The sequence below is a fragment of the Oreochromis niloticus genome, linkage group LG3 (genome assembly GCF_001858045.2).
Source record: "Oreochromis niloticus isolate F11D_XX linkage group LG3, O_niloticus_UMD_NMBU, whole genome shotgun sequence".
In the NCBI taxonomy this organism is placed as follows: Eukaryota; Metazoa; Chordata; class Actinopteri; order Cichliformes; family Cichlidae; genus Oreochromis; species Oreochromis niloticus.
This window is the reverse complement of record NC_031967.2, coordinates 793,151-812,216: the sequence shown is the minus strand read 5'-3', so window position 1 is coordinate 812,216 and position 19,066 is coordinate 793,151. Positions and strand designations below refer to the sequence as shown.

Sequence of the window (19,066 nt, the reverse complement as noted above, 5' to 3'; positions counted from 1 at the left end):
AAATGAAGAAGGCACCGTTAAGAGAAGGACTGAAGAAACTGCAGCACGATACATGAGAACTATGAGACTATGAGACTTTTTAAAATATTCCAAGTGAACTTATTCATCTCAGACCATGTAGCAACAATAGTACAACTATAGCATAGTCACAACTTTAGTGAACTGATTCAGCGATGTCAGTTATTGCAGGCAAGTAACAGTAAACTTAAGCTAGCTCACATCAGCTAACATTAGCTAATCTATGCTTGTGGAACAGAACTGGGAAACAATGCATTTTCTTCATTAGGTTGAATTTTCAAATAGAGATGCTACAAAAAAGGATAGCTGCACTTTAAGGCAAAGTTAGATTTTGTTACAACAACCATAAAGACTATGATTACAACAACATTGACTACTTATTATCACGGGATGGACAGCTCTATGATTGTAGCATGGTAGCTAACGTACGCTCAACCTTTGGTTTCTGTTTTCTCAACACTGAATGGACGAGAGCTCCTCTGCATTCAGGTTTGACCTTCACTCTCCATGCAAAGTGACAAGTATGCGTATGGACCACACATCGCAGCGGGCTAAGAGACTGACTGTGATGAAATGACGATATGACACTAAAGACAGTTCTTAAGTTCTTGGCTCAGCTTCAGTTAAACAAACAACCAGGTTAGAAAAACCCAACAACAGACTTGAAAACAGCTGTTAAACTAATGTTAGAAGACAAGATTAGAGTAAACTGTAATAGTTTATTCTAATAGTCCCATACAGTGAAGTATAATAATATGCCAACGTATTCCACATAAGTGACATGGCATGTTAGTGGAAATGCACAATTCACGAGACACCGCATGAAGTCAACAAACATGTCCTCAACCTTCAACGCTGTCTAAACCTCGTTTTCCTGAACTTGCAGTGTCATGTGACCTCTCCACGAGGAGATGTCAACTTTGGGAACTTATTTAGAGAGTTTATGTTTAATTTACGCTCAGCCTGAGAATACAGAAATAGATACGAGACGTTGTCTGTCGAGGACGGTGCAACACATACACCTCTCCAATGGGAGAGCACACTGTGAGCGGAGAAGGACAGTGATGAAGTTGAAAAGGGGAATGAGGTGCAACCAAGGTGCAGAAGGTCACCTGCTGTGGTCTCCATGATCATGGCACGGAGAGGAGTGGCTAAAACAACAACCACAACAGACAGAGAGGAATCACAAGTCAGGCAGGAGAAATCAGAGAGAGGGAGAAAAAAACCAGCAGAAGGAAAAATGCAAAAACAGGAGCGTGTACGGCGCTCAGCAGCATTTCCATCTGCAAAGATCCACAGCAAACTGTTTATTCACAGAACTCAGGCAGTGTAAATGCTGTTTACCACTTCACCCATTGCTGGCAGAACTTTCCTTCAGTGTTACTGTGCTTACCCTGAATGGACAGGGCTGGAGGACAAAGCCACGTTGTCCAGGTTCTCTGTGCCCCAGCTCAACCGGTATGAATCCCTCTCAGCCTCCCTGGCAAGTGATGAAACCTGGAATGAAACAAAGATCTTATCAGAGACCAGCTAAACAATAATGTCATCCAGGGTATTAAGACGATCATGGCTAGATATACTTGCTCCTGAATTTGACAGAAATATAATCCCATACAAAACAGCAGAACAGTGGGTGGAGGAGTGGGTCAGGTGGGGTTGCAGCTCTACTGAATCCCGAGAGCTCAGATGGGCTCTAAGTGTTAAGTCTGACAAACAGAAGGCTCACTCGGCCCTTCTTTCATTGATCCATCCTCGTCTTTGTCGTACTCACATATGAGCAGCATAGAATCCCCAGTGAACCTAACCCCACTAACTGCATGTCTTTGGAGTGTGGGAGGAAGCCGGAGTACCCGAGAGAACCCACGAAGACACAACATGCAAACTCCACACAGAAAGGCCCCGGTTAGATGGCTGCTGTGAGGCAACCCCGCCTCCAGGCTGGGTAAATGCACTGGTGCTTACACAGAACTCCTCTGCTCTAACTGGGAACTCAAAGTGCTTTTTTACCACAAGTTTCATTCAGCCAGTCACACACACATTCATCCAAGTGCTGAACATCCTCACACAACATCTTACTCACAGATTGATGTGCAGACTGAAGTAGCTGAGAATCAAACGCCTTCAGAGTGGTAAGCTGCACCTCCTGAGCCACAGCCACCCAACACGAACGTCAGTTCACTCGAGTGTCATAAGTTGTAATTCCTAACATTTAGGTTAACATCGTCCCACTGTTTTAAAAATGCACCCAATTAGTGATCTGTGTGATGATGCAGCGTACCTGGTGACTGGTGAGCATCTCCTCCATCATGCCTTCATGTTTAGAAGAGTAGTAGCTGTGGTGAGTGGGCGTGAAGGACCTGTCTGAACTGAAGCACAGAAAAAATACAAGCTATGAAACCAGTGAAGCTCATGATATCAACACAGCACAGCAGGAAATTAAACAACACCTTCTGTTCTAGTCGGGATCAATGTCCAGTAATTAGGTGGTTAATAGTATGTTCAAATGCTAAAACTGCCACATGTACCTAAAGTGTTGGTTTAACATGAGCACCATCACAGCAGCACTGCTACACACACAAACGCAGCAGCCAAAGCCAAAGTATCTGATCTGCTTATGACATACGGCTGGAAGGCCGAGCCAAGCTGCAGGGAGCATTTACAAACACGTGTGCATGTGGTTCCTAATTTTCCAGGGTTCCACCATTCCAACATTCCTATGGTTGTTATGGGGATGAGATTCTGGTGTACCAGCTGTAGTCATCAGTGCACTCCCAGCTTTATAAAGCACCTAACAGGAATATGAAGCTCTTCATCTGCTTAAAGCGACCTGGGTTTGAGATATGCATCCAAACGCAATAGGAGGATGAATGAGCTGCAGCAGAGTTTCTCAGAAACAGGGTTCCTTAAACGCAGGACTCTGGGAACACAGGACCATGGAAAATCAGGCATATAAAACAGGGTATAACCAGATGCTTAAATCAGCAGATATGCTCCTGCTGACGTTAGGTCTCTGGCTGTAATCTGTTCTTTAAAAAACTGCTAAAGGTCAGGTTGTATCTGAACAGGAAGGTAACATGAATCCTCTGAATCTGGGACAATTTCTCAGAAATGTTTTGTGTTATTTTCCTCAGTGTCAGAGGACATTTTCATTCCTAAGAGCACACTGTTAGCAGCAGCAAAGCTCTGCAACCCCAAAACTTCGGCTGAAATGAATAGACGCATATCTACTCATTTAAATCCTATTTAAATAGATGGGCTTCAAAGTGAATGCAGACACTGTCACACAGGTTATTCAGTGGTGCTGAAGACTTAAAAGTCCAGATATGTGGACGGAGTCAGCACATACCTTTGCATTCGACTATGTAGATATGAAAAGGCAGACCAACCATGAAGTATGAAGAGGAGAGGTTGCAAACAGACACAAAACATACACAGTTAGTTGTTTGTGTTGCCCAGACAGAGCAAATGTGAGTAAAAAGGGTGGGAAGGGAGGAAACGCATAAGTAGGTTACATCAAATGTCATAAAAGGGAAGAGACTGTGTTATTAAAACAGCTGCATGAGCTCCAGCTTGTAAAACTGTATAGAGAGCATATGGAACAACTGTGCATGAATCATTTCACCCAGAAATACATCTCACAGCCAGTTTGTCAGGCTCTCTGTGCTGCTCAGTAGCTTTGGCAGAGTATGATGCACCTGTCAGTTCGTCCTCCCTCCAGGCTGAAGCGCAGGTAGTTCATCCCATCCAGGTACTGTCCTGGCAGGGAGTCATCTCCCAGCTCCCGGAGATCCTCAGCCCTCAGATACTCCCCTCCGTCACCTGTCATTGTGTCGTCACCTTGAGCAAGCAGAGAAATGAAATTATCAATGAAAAAACCCACAACTATAACCAACCACTGATGAGAAAACACAATGATGCAGCTTGATGTTGGAACATTGTTAGAAATATTTGGGATGATGTAAACAAGTCAACAAATCTATACTTGTGCTCTGCTTGTTTTGGTTTTGATATTCTCATGTGGAAACATCACATCCAGTTACTTTAAAAGCTGAAAGTGGAAAATGGCCAAAGGTTCACTGTCAGCCTTATTTCTGAGGTAGCCGTTTAGTCACAGTCATACTTCATTAACACGCTTCCCTTTTTAAAGGTAAACTAACAAATCAAATGTGTTTAGTGAAGCCAGTGTTTACTTGGCTGCTCCGTCTGCCTGCACAGGAAAACTCAACGTGTTGTCAGTTTTGTGTCTCTAGTTAAGAGAACCGGAAGGTTGCCGGTTCGATCCCCAGCTCTGTCTGTCTCGGTCGTTGTGTCCTTGGGCAAGACACTTCACCTACCACCTCCTGGTGTTGGCCAGAGGGGCCGATGGTGCGATATGGCAGCCTCGCTTCTGTCAGTCTGCCCCAGGGCAGCTGTGGCTACACCTGTAGCTGCCTCCACCAGTGTGTGAATGTGAGAGTGAATGAATAGTGGAATTGTACAGCGCTATATAAATGCATCCATTATTCATCCATTATTAAAACCTTTCACAGTTTACTGGCTGCAAAATGCTGATGTGTACTTCACATTTAGCTCCTCGCTACAGGATCTCTATGTTCTACTGTATTCTCATGCTTTGATTAAGGACTGTGCAAACCAACTGTAAGGCTGGTGTTAACTGCATAACTGCGATTTAGCACTATTACTGTTCCACTACTGCACAGCAGGGTTCAGCATCGCTGTTGGCTGCAGGATACCTGTTCACCCCGACTGTACGCAGGGGAGCAGTGGAGTCAACCCTCTGACTTCTCTGTGTTCATGTATTCTAACAGGGATCGGAGCATATTTCACCCATGTGCACACACATTCACAGAGCACGTTAGTTGTACATGTTTGACATGTTTCGATGTTTGTGAGCTGGAGGAATCAAACCACTGATGTTCCCATGGTAACGAGCTACAGCTGTGCCAGCGTTACTGAAACAGTTTTTAATTCATACTTTACGTTTAGAATAAGTCTGGTTTGCAAATGTTGGTGCACAAAAAGATAAATCAATATTATTGTTATTTTTTAATATGCAGCATCTTTCCAAATTCATGCAAGCTACTGGCCAACATTATCCAAGCGTTGAACATAGCTGACTCTTTTTTGTTGGCATGGGATGGGCACTAACAACAGTCTCTTACTCTCTCCACATTCCCAGAGCAGTGTAAGCTAATGATGGTGTCAGCTAATGTTGCAGCTCTGACTCTGGAGCAGGTACAGCAGGAAGCTTTATGCTAAAAGACATACTGCAGTTAGACAGAGACGCTCTGGTGCCAAATGTAAACTGGCTACCTGCAGAAGATGCAAGAAAATAAACGTGATTCAGTGAGTTTTCAGCATATTTCCTTTAAGGTGAAGATGAATGTAAGAAAATCTGACGTTTCCTTAATTCATTCCCTCAAATTCTGTGACGATATAGTTTTATAAATCCACCAAAGATTGTTAGAAATGACTCTGGTATGTACGTGAATCTTGAGCTGAGCTGGTGATCTAGTCCGTATCTCCTCAAGTGTTCATAGAAATAAGCTTCAAAGACATAACACACTTTTGTTCTGCTTTTCTCCTGCAGAACACAACCAGGCACAGCAGCAGGAGACTGAGTTAAGGGCTTAAAGGAACAGTTTAATTGTACTGATACTGATTCCACTCTCGTGAGTACATTGTGTATGTAGCTACAGCTGCTGGCTCACCACTGTCACGTCCATGAAGCAGTTTTGATGCATACTGAGCACTGCAGCCGGGAACACCGCACACAAACTGCAATTCAGAGATGCTCTGTCCATTCCTGCTCGTAACACATCCACTCTGAGGACGAGATGTTCACGTGCTCCCTGGTATATCTCACCCACTAACAGGTACATAATTAGTTAAAGTCTGTAGCCAACACACTGACATGAAACAGCTGTTAATGGTTTTCCACTTGAACTCGGAAAGACAAACGTTTTCTAAACACTGGCAAAGAGTGCACACAGTGAACACTCGTGTTATTCTCTCAGTAACACACGAACGACTTCATGTGGCATCATAGACGAGTTAGTACAGCACAGGCTTATTCACCACGCCTTCACTCCTACAGCAAACCTGCACACCATCATGCTGACTACCTTCATCATCCATGGAGTCGTCTGACATAACATCATCATCAATGGTTTTCCACGCTGTAGGTAAACAGCACAGTCACAGGCTGATTCTTAGGGTTGGTTGATGGTAAAAATGGTCAAAATCATTTGAAGCCACAAAGAGGGACGAACAGAAAGGTCCAGCGTTCTCGTCTGATCTCAACAGTATCACTTTAGCTGCTAAATGTTACAGCTGGTGTGCAGTGGCTAAAGATGCCAACTAACTTAAATGTATGATAAATGAGCACATGGCTGCAGGACCACAGAGAGGGAGTGGGCTGCAGGTTTCACGCTGTAGCTGCAACATGACTTACCCTCTTCATCGGACACGTCGAGGACCTCAGTCATGGTCTCTGGCACATTCAGCTTGTGTTTCTCCGTCACCGTCTGCCAGATCAGAGCAAACAGACCCCGTTAAAAATACGACAGTAAGTTTATTAGGTAAAGCCAGATAATACAGTTTAATACAGAGCAGTTAGCTTTGTTGAAACAATTTTACAGAAGTCTTAATTCAACTGTGTAATCATTTTAAGAAAATAGAGATTTGTACTGACGTAATGGCACGTATCTTTTTTACTGTTGTGTTCTCACATATGCGGCACCTCAGCCAGTGTTGTATCATTACGCCAAAGTGATGTGTTATAATGGACAGATAAAGAAAAGCATTATTTTTATGAAGACTAAAAGGTTATGTGAATTTCTAAACGTAACATATAGAGGGAGGTTAGTGTCGTGGTAGCTTTATAGGCTCATAAAGGACAGAAGGGTCCTAACTTGACCCTGCAGGTCTGTGGAGGTTTCTCTGTTTTCCTCCAGCAGTTCAAAGCCACACCTGACAGTTTTATCTCTCTGCCACCTGTCCAGGGTGTATCCGGCCTATCGCCCTATCACAGCTCTGACAGGCTCTAAGAAACGTGCAGGTGTGTGACATACCGTGGTGGTGGTAATGATCTCTTCAGTGACAACCCTCAGTGTGTCCACCACAGAGATATAACCCAGCCTGCGAGCAATTCCCAGAGCTGTGTTGCCATTCTGCACAGGAAAACAGATCATTATACGTGTGTGTGTGTGTGAGTGAGTGTGTGTGTGTGTGTGTGTGTGTGAGTGAGTGTGTGTGTGTGTGTGTGCGTGAGTGTGAGTGTGAGTGTGAGTGTGTGTGTGTGCGTGTGTGTGTGTGCGTGTGTGCGTGTGTGTGTGTGTGTGTGTTTTGCGTACCACAGTGGTAGCGTTGGGTTTGGCTCCGTACTGCAGCAGCACATTGATGATGTGTGTGTTTCCCTGCTGTGCTGCCTGATGCAGGGGAGTGTATCCGTTCTGAAAGGCAAAGCAGAGGTGAGTAAAAGTCCTGTTTGTTCAGCTCTCATAAACACTGCAGCTGCTTTCAGCACCTTAGTCTTGGCATTGACACTTGCGCCATTCTGAAGGAGGAAGTTGACCATCTTTGCGTTTCCATAGTGACATGCTACAATCAGCGGTGTGTAGCCCAACTGTGAAGCAAAAACAGATCAGTTACATTTCTTTAAGTCATGAATCGTGCACAACACCAGAAACTGTTACTGTTATTAAAGAGAATAAAACCCTTTTTTTCATACCTTGGTCTGCTGGTCCAGGTTGGCAGCGTTTCTGGACAAAATCTCAGCAACGGCCACTTTGTCCTCCTGAGCTGCCAAATGAAGGGCAGTCAGGCCGCTCTGCAGGAGCAACACACAGACCAGCATTAAGGCTATTAGCCGATAGTGCCTCATACCAAACTATCTATCAGAAATACTTCTGGTTTAATAACCAACACAGATTCTGCTTTACTCTCTGAGATACTGGAGCTGTGCACAGACTACTTTATTTATTATCATGATTCATATTTATTTAATTCCATTTATTGTATGAACCTTTTCTTTTTTACTGTGGACATTTCTAATTGTGGACACATTAGTAGCGTTATTAACAGCAGCAGGGCTAAACAGGGCAAAGATGCATCACATACTCTGGGTGAGTTTCTACAGTACCTTGGTGGGAACGTTGATTTGAGCTCCTTTGGTTATAAGCAGAGCGGCCATGTCCGCATGACCCTCCTGGGAGGCCAGATGGAGCGGAGTGACCCCCTGCTTGGTCAGGATGTTAGTCTCTGCTCCGTAACGCAGCAGCACTGTGGCGATCTCCATCTGGTTCTTTTTAGCCGCAATATGCAGAGGAGTGTAGCCGTTCTGATTGGTGCAGGACACACACGAGAGTTACTGGTCAGCAAATGCTGAAAATCATTTTCACTTTTAATACGACTGTTTATCAGAGACCCTGTTTGGCAGTGAATGTATACTGATGCTGATGTCGCTCACTCCTCACATATGAGTCAGTCACACCGTCACACATGTGCTTTTATTAGCATGAATGCACAGGCTGTGCTTTACTGTGGCTCAATGACACACAGACTATCCTGCAGCTTAATGGATTCATCTGCAGCTGAAACAGCAAACACTCTTCATCCTCCTGAGGGTCAGAAATTATTGAGGCTTCAGAGACTTTTCTGAAAGCTGTCTTTAAAAAACAGGACAGAGCCGTCAGCTGTGAAGTCCCTCTGGCTCTAGCTGGTAACTAGCTGGTTAAGAACACTCCTATTATAGGTGTGATTCCATCTTCCAGTGCAGACAGTGTGGCTCCACAGTGTGAGGCCAACTCTGCAGCCACACTGGCCGTACAGCTTAAACATCCACGACAGCCTTCCTGCTCTGAGCTCATCTACATCTGTGCGCTGTTGAATCACCTTTGCCATCGTGTGCGGTGACGCTCCTTTGTCCAAAAGCAGGAGCGCCACGTTCTGGTTATCATAATGTGCTGCAACGTGGAGCGGGGTGAGGCCATTCTGTAAGGTATGCAAGGATTAGACAGAAGCTTTAGAAGGTGAGATGAGTTAAAGTAATATTAGACAGCATCAGCAGCAAGGCTCTTATTATGAACACAAAAACATGCATGAAGGAGCAAAAACAAGATCCCTGATGTAAAACGGCACCTGTTAGCGTTTTGAGTCAGGGTTACTCTAAACGAAGGGAAGGCTCATGTTATTTTTTAAACTGTACCAGCATCCCTGCAGTGAACTTGTAGTTAACAGGAAATTCAATAAAACATGGAATACATTTCCTTTTACTCACATCTCATTATTTTACAATACATGCCATGAATTTTAAGGATAGCACGTTTCTGTTTGGATCCATACCTTCCCAGCGGAGTCAGGAGGAGCGCGACGCTGTAGCAGAAGTTTGGCTACATCCAGGCTTCCATACTTTGCGGCCACATGCAGCGGAGTAAAACCTTTCTGTATTAGGAGACAACCCAAAAAGTGCCACTAAGAAATCTGTTAGAAGGCACCAAGTGCAGGACCTCAGTATACAGAAATGACAGGTTAGGCTTTAATTACAAACTTTGCACAGAAAATACGGATATTTGTGTTGGTGGATGATTTCTTTGTTGCTACAGTGTTAACAGCACATCTTACTTTTATTAAAATTGTGCCACATTCATAAGCAGAGTGCATGTGTGGGTTGAGCAGCAGAGTTGAGTTTGTGGGCATGAAAAACTTGCCAGATGTAAATTATTAGATTAAATATTGTTATAACATATTAAGTATTGTGAGCCAACAGAAATATTCTTACTTTTTGAATTATGTTTTTTTATTTACTTTGCATTACTATTGTCGTAGTACTATTTAATCTTTGTATTTAATAAAAGAGGAAAAAACCTTCAGTTATTGCCAACGTCTGTGTAATGCTATAAACAGTTCAGGACACCCATAGTAGCATGCTGATGCAACTGCAGGTAACCCGCAGGGAGCGTCCATGTTACATAAAGGCCAGCAGAGGGGGCACTTTAGCTGTAAGGAAACACTGAAGCAGCTTGTTTATGATGCAAGCCTGTCCATGGAGAGAACAGCCTTTTGTCTCTTAAAGGCAGAGTTAAATTTGATTTAATAGGTACACAAACAATTAAACTGAGGATGCAAAGGAGAAAGATGGAGGAGACTTATTTACTTACATTGCATTGTGGAAAATACTGATATTATGAGAAAATAAAGACAATTATGCACATTTGATGTTTGTATGGATGGTGCTATAGTTGTGTTACACTGTAACAGCGACAGCCACACCCCTCGCTCCCCAGAGAGAAGTCTAGGCGAGAGCAAAAGCACTGAGGCCTGACAAATGCAGCCTCACACAATGCTTTGTCTCGCTCTTCTTATTATACGAATAGATTACGAGGTTAGTCTGTCTGGGATGGGGCACAAAGTAAAGATCCTGACTGCACAGCCTCCTCTGTTAAACAGTTATGGTGATAAATCACTCAGCTGTGCTCAGACTTCATGAACAATTCAGAGGGACGCGGCAGCTTTACTGCCTCATCAATCATTCATCAGTGGGTCACACAGACAGACCAGGAGATACAGTATCACAGTAACCTCTCTGTCCCAGCCTTCAGCAGAGGATAACATGGGGTCAAGACATAAGAGTCAACGTTCAGAAATGCAGGCAGGTCATGTTTAAGTGTTACACACTGATAGCAGATGTGAGCGTATACCTGCTGATTTTAAAGGCTACATACACTGGTGTGAAACATTAATGTCAGCTATCATGTGGTGTGGAGACAAAGACAAATATGTTTTCTTTAAAATATGTTTTAAGTGCAATAAAAATGCTGTATTTGTTGGTGATTTTTCAGTGATATATTACTTTACATGATTTATTTTAGTCTTTTTGTTGACTTTCAAGAGCCTAAGTTGATATTTTAAAACATTGCATTTGATTTATTACATTATTGTCTATAAAGCTGTAAAATACACAGCTCCTTCCAACAGACACACAACACACACAGCTCATGGTTCTGTGTATTTCTATATATGAATGAGTGATTCACAGCAAAGTGAATCTTATGCATCGACAGGTGTGACACAAACAGCTTATAGGAGGAATAAAGTGAACTTCAAGTGTTCCTGCAGGACAGGAACCCTGAATGTTTTCATGTATTCACTTTTTGCAGCTGCCATGTTGGAAATAAAAAATTAGAGCATTACATGAACTGAAAATGTCCGTTCCACTGCTCTGTGCACGAAATCACTCCATGAAGATCCAAAGTCTTCTCCCACACTCACCTTGGTGGCTAGTGAGTGTGAAGCCCCTGCCTCTAGCAGCACTGAGGCAGTCTCCACCTGCCCCTCCCTGGCAGAAATGTGGAGGGGGGTGTAGCCATTGGTTGTGGCAGCATCAGGATGGGCCATGTGCTGCAACAGCAGCTGCACAATCTCAGTTTTCCCCAGGCGGGATGCAATGTGAAGGGGCGTCTGCTCCTCCTAAACAGGACACGCAGTAGAAAAAGAGCTCAGTGATCATCAGAATGAAAACGTTTCTTTATCACGTGTGCAAATGTGACGACAGCAGTCTTACACGTGCCCGTGCATCTACCATTGCTCCATTCCTCAGGAGACATCTGACGACCTCCACCTGACCTGCGCGGGCTGCCATGTGTAAGGCCGTTTCTCCACGCTGTGCAAACGACATGCAGCAACACACGGTTCAGATGAGTCAGTGCACATTCTGAAAACCTATCACTGTCACGGAGTGTTCATTTGACTTTCAGAACCAATGGCTGCAGTCTGCGTCACTTTTGCTGCCTTCGGCTCGTTTCACATCACTCACAATGTTGCTGACGTCAGCCGAGGCCCCGTTCTGCAGCAGGAGCAGGACGATGTTCAGGTGACCCATGAAGGCTGCCACATGGATGGGCGTCAGACCCGACTGAACACGGAGAAAGCACAACAGAGACGATAATATAGTGCGTTATGTCTGTGTGGTATGCAGCATTAAATGCTATAACTGCAGGTGTAACAGGTCATTGTGGACAATCAATTTTTATCTTTCATTATTATTTTATTAGAAGAAAAAGAAAAGAAGAATAAAACTGATACAATAAAACCTTTAATTTTGGTCTTTATGACTAATTTACCATCATTTTTTTCAATTAGAAATCAGCACTATGGCTCTATTTGTAATTATATCATGGCTTGTACTGTGCAGCAGTGCTGTTTATAGCAGGGGTGGGGAACTGCAGGTTTGAGATCTCATCCTGGGTCAACACTCCTCAATCACATGATGAGTTCATTACCAGCCTCTGGAGAACTTCAACACATGTTGAGGAGGCCATTTAAACCAGCTGGACACGTCTAAAACCTGCACTTCCCCACCCCTGGTCTATAGATATGTTCAATAACAATTTCATTTAACAATAATAAACAGAAGTTAACATATTGTTCCGCTGAAAACAAATGAGACAAATGTACAAATGAAAAGTTGGATTTCTAAGAAATAAGCCTCCCTTAATTCTATTGACGACACCAAGAGGATTTACTTGGCCTGATTTTATTAGATTACTATTTAATGTGTTCTTCTGAGTCAGTTTGCTCACTTTATGACTCCAGTTATACCCGTGGGACGTTGTTGAAGAAGAGCCTGCTACTGCTAGCATGATGTAACTTTAGGAGGGTTTTTGAAGTACCCTTGCATTTAGATTGCTACCTTTGCTACATGTAACCAAATACAAGTCTGCTGCATGCAAAAATTAAAATCATGTCACAGATTTGTTTCAATAGTAACATTTTCACCGTAAATGTACAGAGAGTAATAAGAAAAGGCATTTTTGCAGTCCGATTATGCAGATGTGTAAAGCACCTCTGTAATGGCCTGGATTGAAGCTCCATATTTAACCAGCAGCTCCATCACCTTCACGCGGTTCTTCTTACAGGCGATATGCAGCGGTGTGAAGCCATTCTGTGGAGCAAACACATGAACTGTGACCACAAATAGTTCAGAAGAATTCCAGGTGCATGTAGACAGATTATGATCCTTCTGACTGGCTGAATTTCCACTGCTGGATCTATCCGTGTTCTCTTTGGGACCTACCAGCGCCCTGGCGTTAGGGTTGGCCCGTTTGTCCAGCAGCAGTTTGGTGACTCTGTAGTGACCGCAGTGAGCCGCCACATGCAGTGCTGTCAGGTAGTCCAATGTGACATCATCAACAGGAGCCTTGTGCTGTAGAAGGTGTTTGACGCATTCAATGTGGTCACCTTGTGCCGCCATGTGGAGAGGGGACAGCCCGTTCTGTGGGAGAGGACAGGGAGCTCAGCAGAGGTGAAGAGAGCTGCAGGTGAAATGCATTATTGGTAATGTTTGCTGGAAGTGTAAATAAACAGCTGCAATGTGTTTCAGCACTGACTGATAGAAAGTGCGAGTGCCATTCACTCCTGCCAACACGCACTGTGCTGCAGCTGAGTCGTTCCCAAGTCTGAAAGGATGAATCTCTATAGAAGTAAACTATGTGTTGCTGGTATACTGAACACTGTACAGCAAAGCCACATGTGATGAAACAGTTATGGCACTGGATCCAGCAGTTACAGACTCATTCATGCTACCATATGAATGACTGCCTCCAAAACTATCGGTAGTTTTCAGAGAAGTGTGGATGATGGTTGCTGTCACGTTAAAAAATCTATTTCCAGAATCTTCTAATGTGAAGACGCAGGGTTGTTTGTCCTTTGACCTATCCTTCCTCCCAGCTCATAGAAAAAGCTCCTACTGGTCACCAGCAGACATCACCAGGCCCTTATCTTCACACTGACACGTTACACAGGACACAACCATGACTTTAGATGGTGGATGTGAGACCTTGGTCCTGGCCAGTAAAGGCGCTCCTCTCTCCAGCAGCAGCTCTACAGCCGTATCATGTCCGCTGCGAGCGGCACAGTGAAGCGGAGTCAGGCCGTCCTGTGGAACAAAGACAGTAAATATGTGTCGACTCTCGATGCTGCAGAACAACGATGACTTAACTTTAACTCATAACGGGACCTTTTTTAAAAAAAGAAAGAAAAAGAAGTCCTGATCAATTGATCCTCATATTTATTTAAAAAACAAAAACATACAAGATATTCGAACATTCAAACTAAGGATTATTATTCTTTTTTGAAAAGGATCTATGTATTTTAAACTTTGAGTCAGCATGTATGAACAGAGGCTACAAAAGATGCAAAATACACAGATAAAAACAAGTCAGGCAGATGTTTTTCTTTGAGTACCGACGGGGAGACTGATGGGCAACAACAACAGCAAAAGAACAGTTTCAGTGCAAAACTACAAACGTCACTTCTAATAGCTATCATGAAATCATTTAGAGAATAGGGAGAAATCTGTGTGTGAGGGATGATGTCAGACACTGTCAGTGAATACACCTCGTGCCCACAGATGCAAACCAAACAAGCCTCCAATGGAAAAACCGGCCATCTATAAACAAGAGTCCGACACTGACGCCGTCCCTGTGCCACAGATAAAGCATCGTGATAGGACCAGCGTCCTGAAGCTGACAGGGAAGAAGCAACCTTGATGGTATATGAGGTGATACAGGGCACGGCATCTGTGACAGCACTATTAATGCTGACTGATACAGTATGTGCAGGTTTCAGAGCAGCATGTACTCCTATACACATGAAGTCTTTTACAGGGAAGGCCATGCATGTCTCAGCAAGACAGTGTGAAGCCTCTGTAGGTATCACAGTGCAGTGGCTGCACAGTGACGGGGTCCAGGTGGAGTGCTGGACTAACTCAGTGGTGACCACGTGCTCTGAAATATGGCATCACATTTCTAAAATATAGTATATGGTCCATCATTTTATTGGTTTGAATATCTGTATTGGATTAAATACACGGATTTAAAGCATTAAAAATGTCATTGAACTTGTATTTTTATCTGAGCAGCAGTTTAGTAAATAACAGATCATGATGCCAAGTGATCAGTGGCAGAACTAAAAACAACCCCCCATCATATCTGTTGTTAGTAATGGACGTGACCATTTGTTACTACTGTGGATGTAACAGCTGCACCACTGTGGGAGTGTGCAAGAGGAGACGTGGAGTTGTGCTGTGGTTTAAAGATAACTAGCTCTAAAGCTCAGCCGCTGTTACATTAGATGTGTGCGTTTGAGGTACTCACCCTCGTTTTAGCATCGATCTGAGAGCCACGGTCTAATAACAGGCGAACCATGTTTGTGTTGCCACGCTTAGAGGCCACATGCAGTGGAGTGATTCCATTCTGCAGACAAAGACACACAAAGACAACAACTCGTTAAACACGTTGGTTCAGAATCCAAATGTTGGTATATCTGTGTGTGAGCAGTGAACAGGGAGCTATTTTTATCCATCCTGCTTTGGTGATTAAAAATAGGAGATGTGACTGTGTTTTGTGGAAGGCCTCGTTTAAACAGGCGTTTGTTGCCTGACGGTGAGGAAGGACTGTTGTGGTACCCAGTGCACAGTCCAAACATCGTAACACAGGATGGCTGACTTTGGTTTGTAAGACTACATTAGCAGATTAGCAGGCACATTAATTAAAAATAAAATATATATATAACTGCCAACACAACACTGAGGTCAGTCAGTCGTAGTCCTCATCACTGACTGACCTCAGTCTGTTCGGGTTATAGAGTTATACCCACTGACCTGTTATTATTTTAAAGTCACTGTCAGTCTGCTTTCATCCACTAAAGCTTGTTTATAGTCTTCTGCTTATTTTCATACATTCAGACCCAAATAACTTCTCAGGGTTGTTTCGTACCCTCGCTGTGAAGTCAACTGCTGCCCCTCGGTTCAGCAGGAGCGTGGCCACATTCACGTTCCCATAGTGAGCAGCTATGTGCAGGGGGGTGAATCCACTCTGCAGGACAGAAGGATGCAGACAGACACACACAGGGGAGGACAGAGGACACGCATTAGCTTCACCGTCAACTTTGCCTTTGACCTTTAGTCTTCCCAGCATGCAAAAGTTGCATCAAGAGTAAAAGAAGTAAATTAAAACAAAGGACGATGAAAATCATGTATATTCATTGGTACTAATATGACAGTCAGAGTAAACAGCATCTACACACAACCCCAAACACACACATCACTTCCATGCAAACTGTGTAAAGACAAAGAGACCGAAAATGCTTTTACCAGGTGTGAAATGAAAAAAAAGATCAGAAGCAAAGAAATATGCATAGAGTGCACGCAGACTGTCATCCAGACTGACACAGACAACACAGACTGTCATCCAGACTGACACAGACAACACAGACTGTCAGTAAACCATAAACCATAAAGTTTCCCATCAACACCAAAGTGCACTATGTTAGCTGCCATAAAGTTATTAGAGTTAGCACAAAGGAAAGATTCAGAGTAGGTTGGAGTAGTTGTGAAATTCTTGCCTTACCTTTCCATTCTGTTAGTGTTGGTCCGATTTAATGTGAAAAAGGTGTTTACAGAAGCGTGAAGAATACAGTGACTAACGAGATGGTTTCACAACTTTACACAGTCAAAAGCTTCGAATGGTGCAAATAAAGGAAGCATGGATGCAACATGCTCGTCTATGCTAACATATTAGCTTTATACATTTATATATATGAGCTTGACAAGCTTCCCATGCCATTACTGAGTTGCACTGTTTACAGCAGTACAGATTCTTTTGCATCGACTGGAAGGTTGTTTAAAGAAGAGCATGCACTGTAAAAGACATGTTGTCTATAAGCTGTAAAGTATGGAAGACCACGGGTGGAAAAAACACAATGAATCAGCATGTGTTCAATAAGAAGAAGAACAGTTAAATGCATTATTCTATTAGGAAATTATCAAAATATATATTTGTTTATTTGTTCATCCTTCTGCAATCTGCATTTTTAAAGCTGAACATTTATCATAACATAACTGTCTGAAGCTGAGACGAGGCAGCTGGATTTATTTTTCTCTGGTTTCTGGGCAGATGTGACGGGAATAAAAAACACAGTTTGTTCTTCTAAAATGATCGAGGTGACACATCGTCCGCCCAGTTTAACATAAAAACAAAAGTTACTTATTTTGAATCAAAAAAATCATCTTGGTAGTGTTTATCCTATTTCAACCATCACTTGTATCTCAGATGTCAGCATTGTTCGTCTTCACTGGCCTTCCATACTTAAGCAGCGATATATTATAGCATCTTGTCTTGCTTATTGTAGTACAGTGTGTTATGTTATATGGACGGGCATTGTAATACTATCAGTCAGTATGTAAACTATACTTTAAACTGCTGATCAGAGTGCATTTCTAAAACATGCAACACGAAAAAGAGGCAAAATTACGAGACAGACTAACAGACGGTGAACATCACACACATTCATAATCAAAGCTTACAGAAAGTAAATACAGTTATTAAAAAACAACAGTTCACTGTTCTTATAATCAGTCTAAATGTATTTAGGGCCACATGGGGAAGGAAAAACCAAAGGGTGATCCTGAGCTGATGATCAAATATAAATAAATAAAAGAAACAGACTCGGGTGAAAAATCAAACTAAAAAGCTAAAAGTCAGAGATAAGCAGCAGTGGCTTGGCCATTCCTCTCAGCCATGCACGGTGGCCTCTTATTATTCAACAATATCAAACTGAAACTAGGAGAAAACAGACAGAATGGATCAAATGATAGTTCATGTACACCAGCAAGTGCTGTGGAAGTGAGAGAAATAAAGGCAGTGAAGAAAAAAGGAAATGACAAAGGATGGGACTGTGTGTGAGTCTGTGGAGAGTTACAGGAGTGTGTGTATACCTCAGTAGTCCTATTGACCATCATCTGTTGCAGGAGGAATGCAGGAGGAAAGATCAGTTTAGTTAGGACGATGCTGCAGTCACAGACATTAGCTCAGGACGTGGCTGGAGTGGACGCTTCTCAGTCCTGTCAGAGTATAACTGACAACGCTCTCAGTTGTGTCTTGGCTTACTGTAGCTTCACATAGTTAAATGATCTGTTTCTTCTTTACTACTTCGTTAATAAAGCACAAATTCTGGGAACGAACTGGAATTAATATGTTTTAATAGTTGAAAGACCTTAATGATTGAGGAAAGGTTGGGAGGGTTAGGAATGGGAAACTGAACCAAAGGCTGCCCATCCCCCTATCGGGTCGCCCCGTCCGACCCCGGAAAACGTTTTGGGAAGCTTCCTGGGTTAGTGTTGGTAAATCAATACTCTGGCCTGTCGCTGCCTCTGAACTAACAGGTCTCCGTTTACATTCAGTTTGTATTATATTACAATGTTATATAATATTCTCTGTATATTAGATATAATATTATATTGTATTGCTGCCCAGATCACACAGTTGTACTCTGAGATCACAGTAAAAGGCATTACTGTAAAATAATGTACCGCTTTCTGTTACACTTAGTTGGCCCTAAACTGTTTTCATAGCATATTTAGTAATAACTTACTTTAGTTATAACTATATATGTAATCATGTGAGTCGTGTTTTTCAGTATCTGAGTAACTGTAACTACTCCAGCTACTCTCCTCTGGGGCTTCTTCATGACTCATGTTCAATATGGCTGCATCCCAGCAGCAGAAGCACATTTCAGTAAATGTGTGTGTACCCTAAATAGACTCTATAGTGTTTTGTTACATAACAAAATCACTGATGTTTCGCTGAAATATGAAAAGATCATTTTCACTCTAGCCACGTCACTTAAAGCTGCTAGCTAGCATCAGAGGAACAGTCGTAACTATGCATTACAGATCCATCCACAGCAGTGAATTCCCATCAATAGCAAATGGACACTTTAACCCTTCCAATCTCTTGCTGATGGTCAGAACGCAGCCTTAAAAACCAGCCCCACCGTGTGCATGCAATCTTAGATATGACCACCGTACAACCTGCAGACAGTGGCACACTCCATGCAGTGGACAGTGCTACACTTAGACACCGGTGCAGCGAGGAGGAGGGGTGATGAGAGGAAGAGTGCAAGAGGTGGTGTTTAAACAGAGAGAGGGGAAAAAAGGGAGAGAGCCAGTTAGTTGCAGGACCAGGAGTGACGTGGCAAGCACAGAGAC

General features: G+C 43.0%; 1 protein-coding gene across 2 annotated transcripts in view; it reads right to left on the bottom strand.

Annotated features, from left to right (window-relative positions):
• The window catches only part of LOC100696152 (ankyrin-2), an 81,370-nt gene that overhangs the window by 34,263 nt on the left and 28,041 nt on the right, over positions 1-19,066 (bottom strand). For both annotated transcript variants that reach the window (XM_025899687.1, XM_025899688.1), the window contains exons 7-29: positions 17,795-17,818; positions 16,428-16,436; positions 15,795-15,893; positions 15,174-15,272; positions 13,856-13,954; positions 13,094-13,291; positions 12,863-12,961; positions 11,834-11,932; positions 11,582-11,680; positions 11,290-11,487; positions 9,364-9,462; positions 8,914-9,012; positions 8,162-8,359; positions 7,751-7,849; positions 7,547-7,645; positions 7,374-7,472; positions 7,092-7,190; positions 6,473-6,545; positions 3,714-3,855; positions 3,365-3,376; positions 2,297-2,384; positions 1,412-1,515; positions 1,131-1,169 (exon numbers count right to left, since the gene is read on the bottom strand). In XM_025899687.1, coding sequence (XP_025755472.1) covers positions 1,131-1,169; positions 1,412-1,515; positions 2,297-2,384; positions 3,365-3,376; positions 3,714-3,855; positions 6,473-6,545; positions 7,092-7,190; positions 7,374-7,472; positions 7,547-7,645; positions 7,751-7,849; positions 8,162-8,359; positions 8,914-9,012; positions 9,364-9,462; positions 11,290-11,487; positions 11,582-11,680; positions 11,834-11,932; positions 12,863-12,961; positions 13,094-13,291; positions 13,856-13,954; positions 15,174-15,272; positions 15,795-15,893; positions 16,428-16,436; positions 17,795-17,818 — 2,273 coding nt within the window. The remainder of the gene's footprint in view (positions 1-1,130; positions 1,170-1,411; positions 1,516-2,296; positions 2,385-3,364; positions 3,377-3,713; positions 3,856-6,472; positions 6,546-7,091; positions 7,191-7,373; positions 7,473-7,546; positions 7,646-7,750; positions 7,850-8,161; positions 8,360-8,913; positions 9,013-9,363; positions 9,463-11,289; positions 11,488-11,581; positions 11,681-11,833; positions 11,933-12,862; positions 12,962-13,093; positions 13,292-13,855; positions 13,955-15,173; positions 15,273-15,794; positions 15,894-16,427; positions 16,437-17,794; positions 17,819-19,066) is intronic.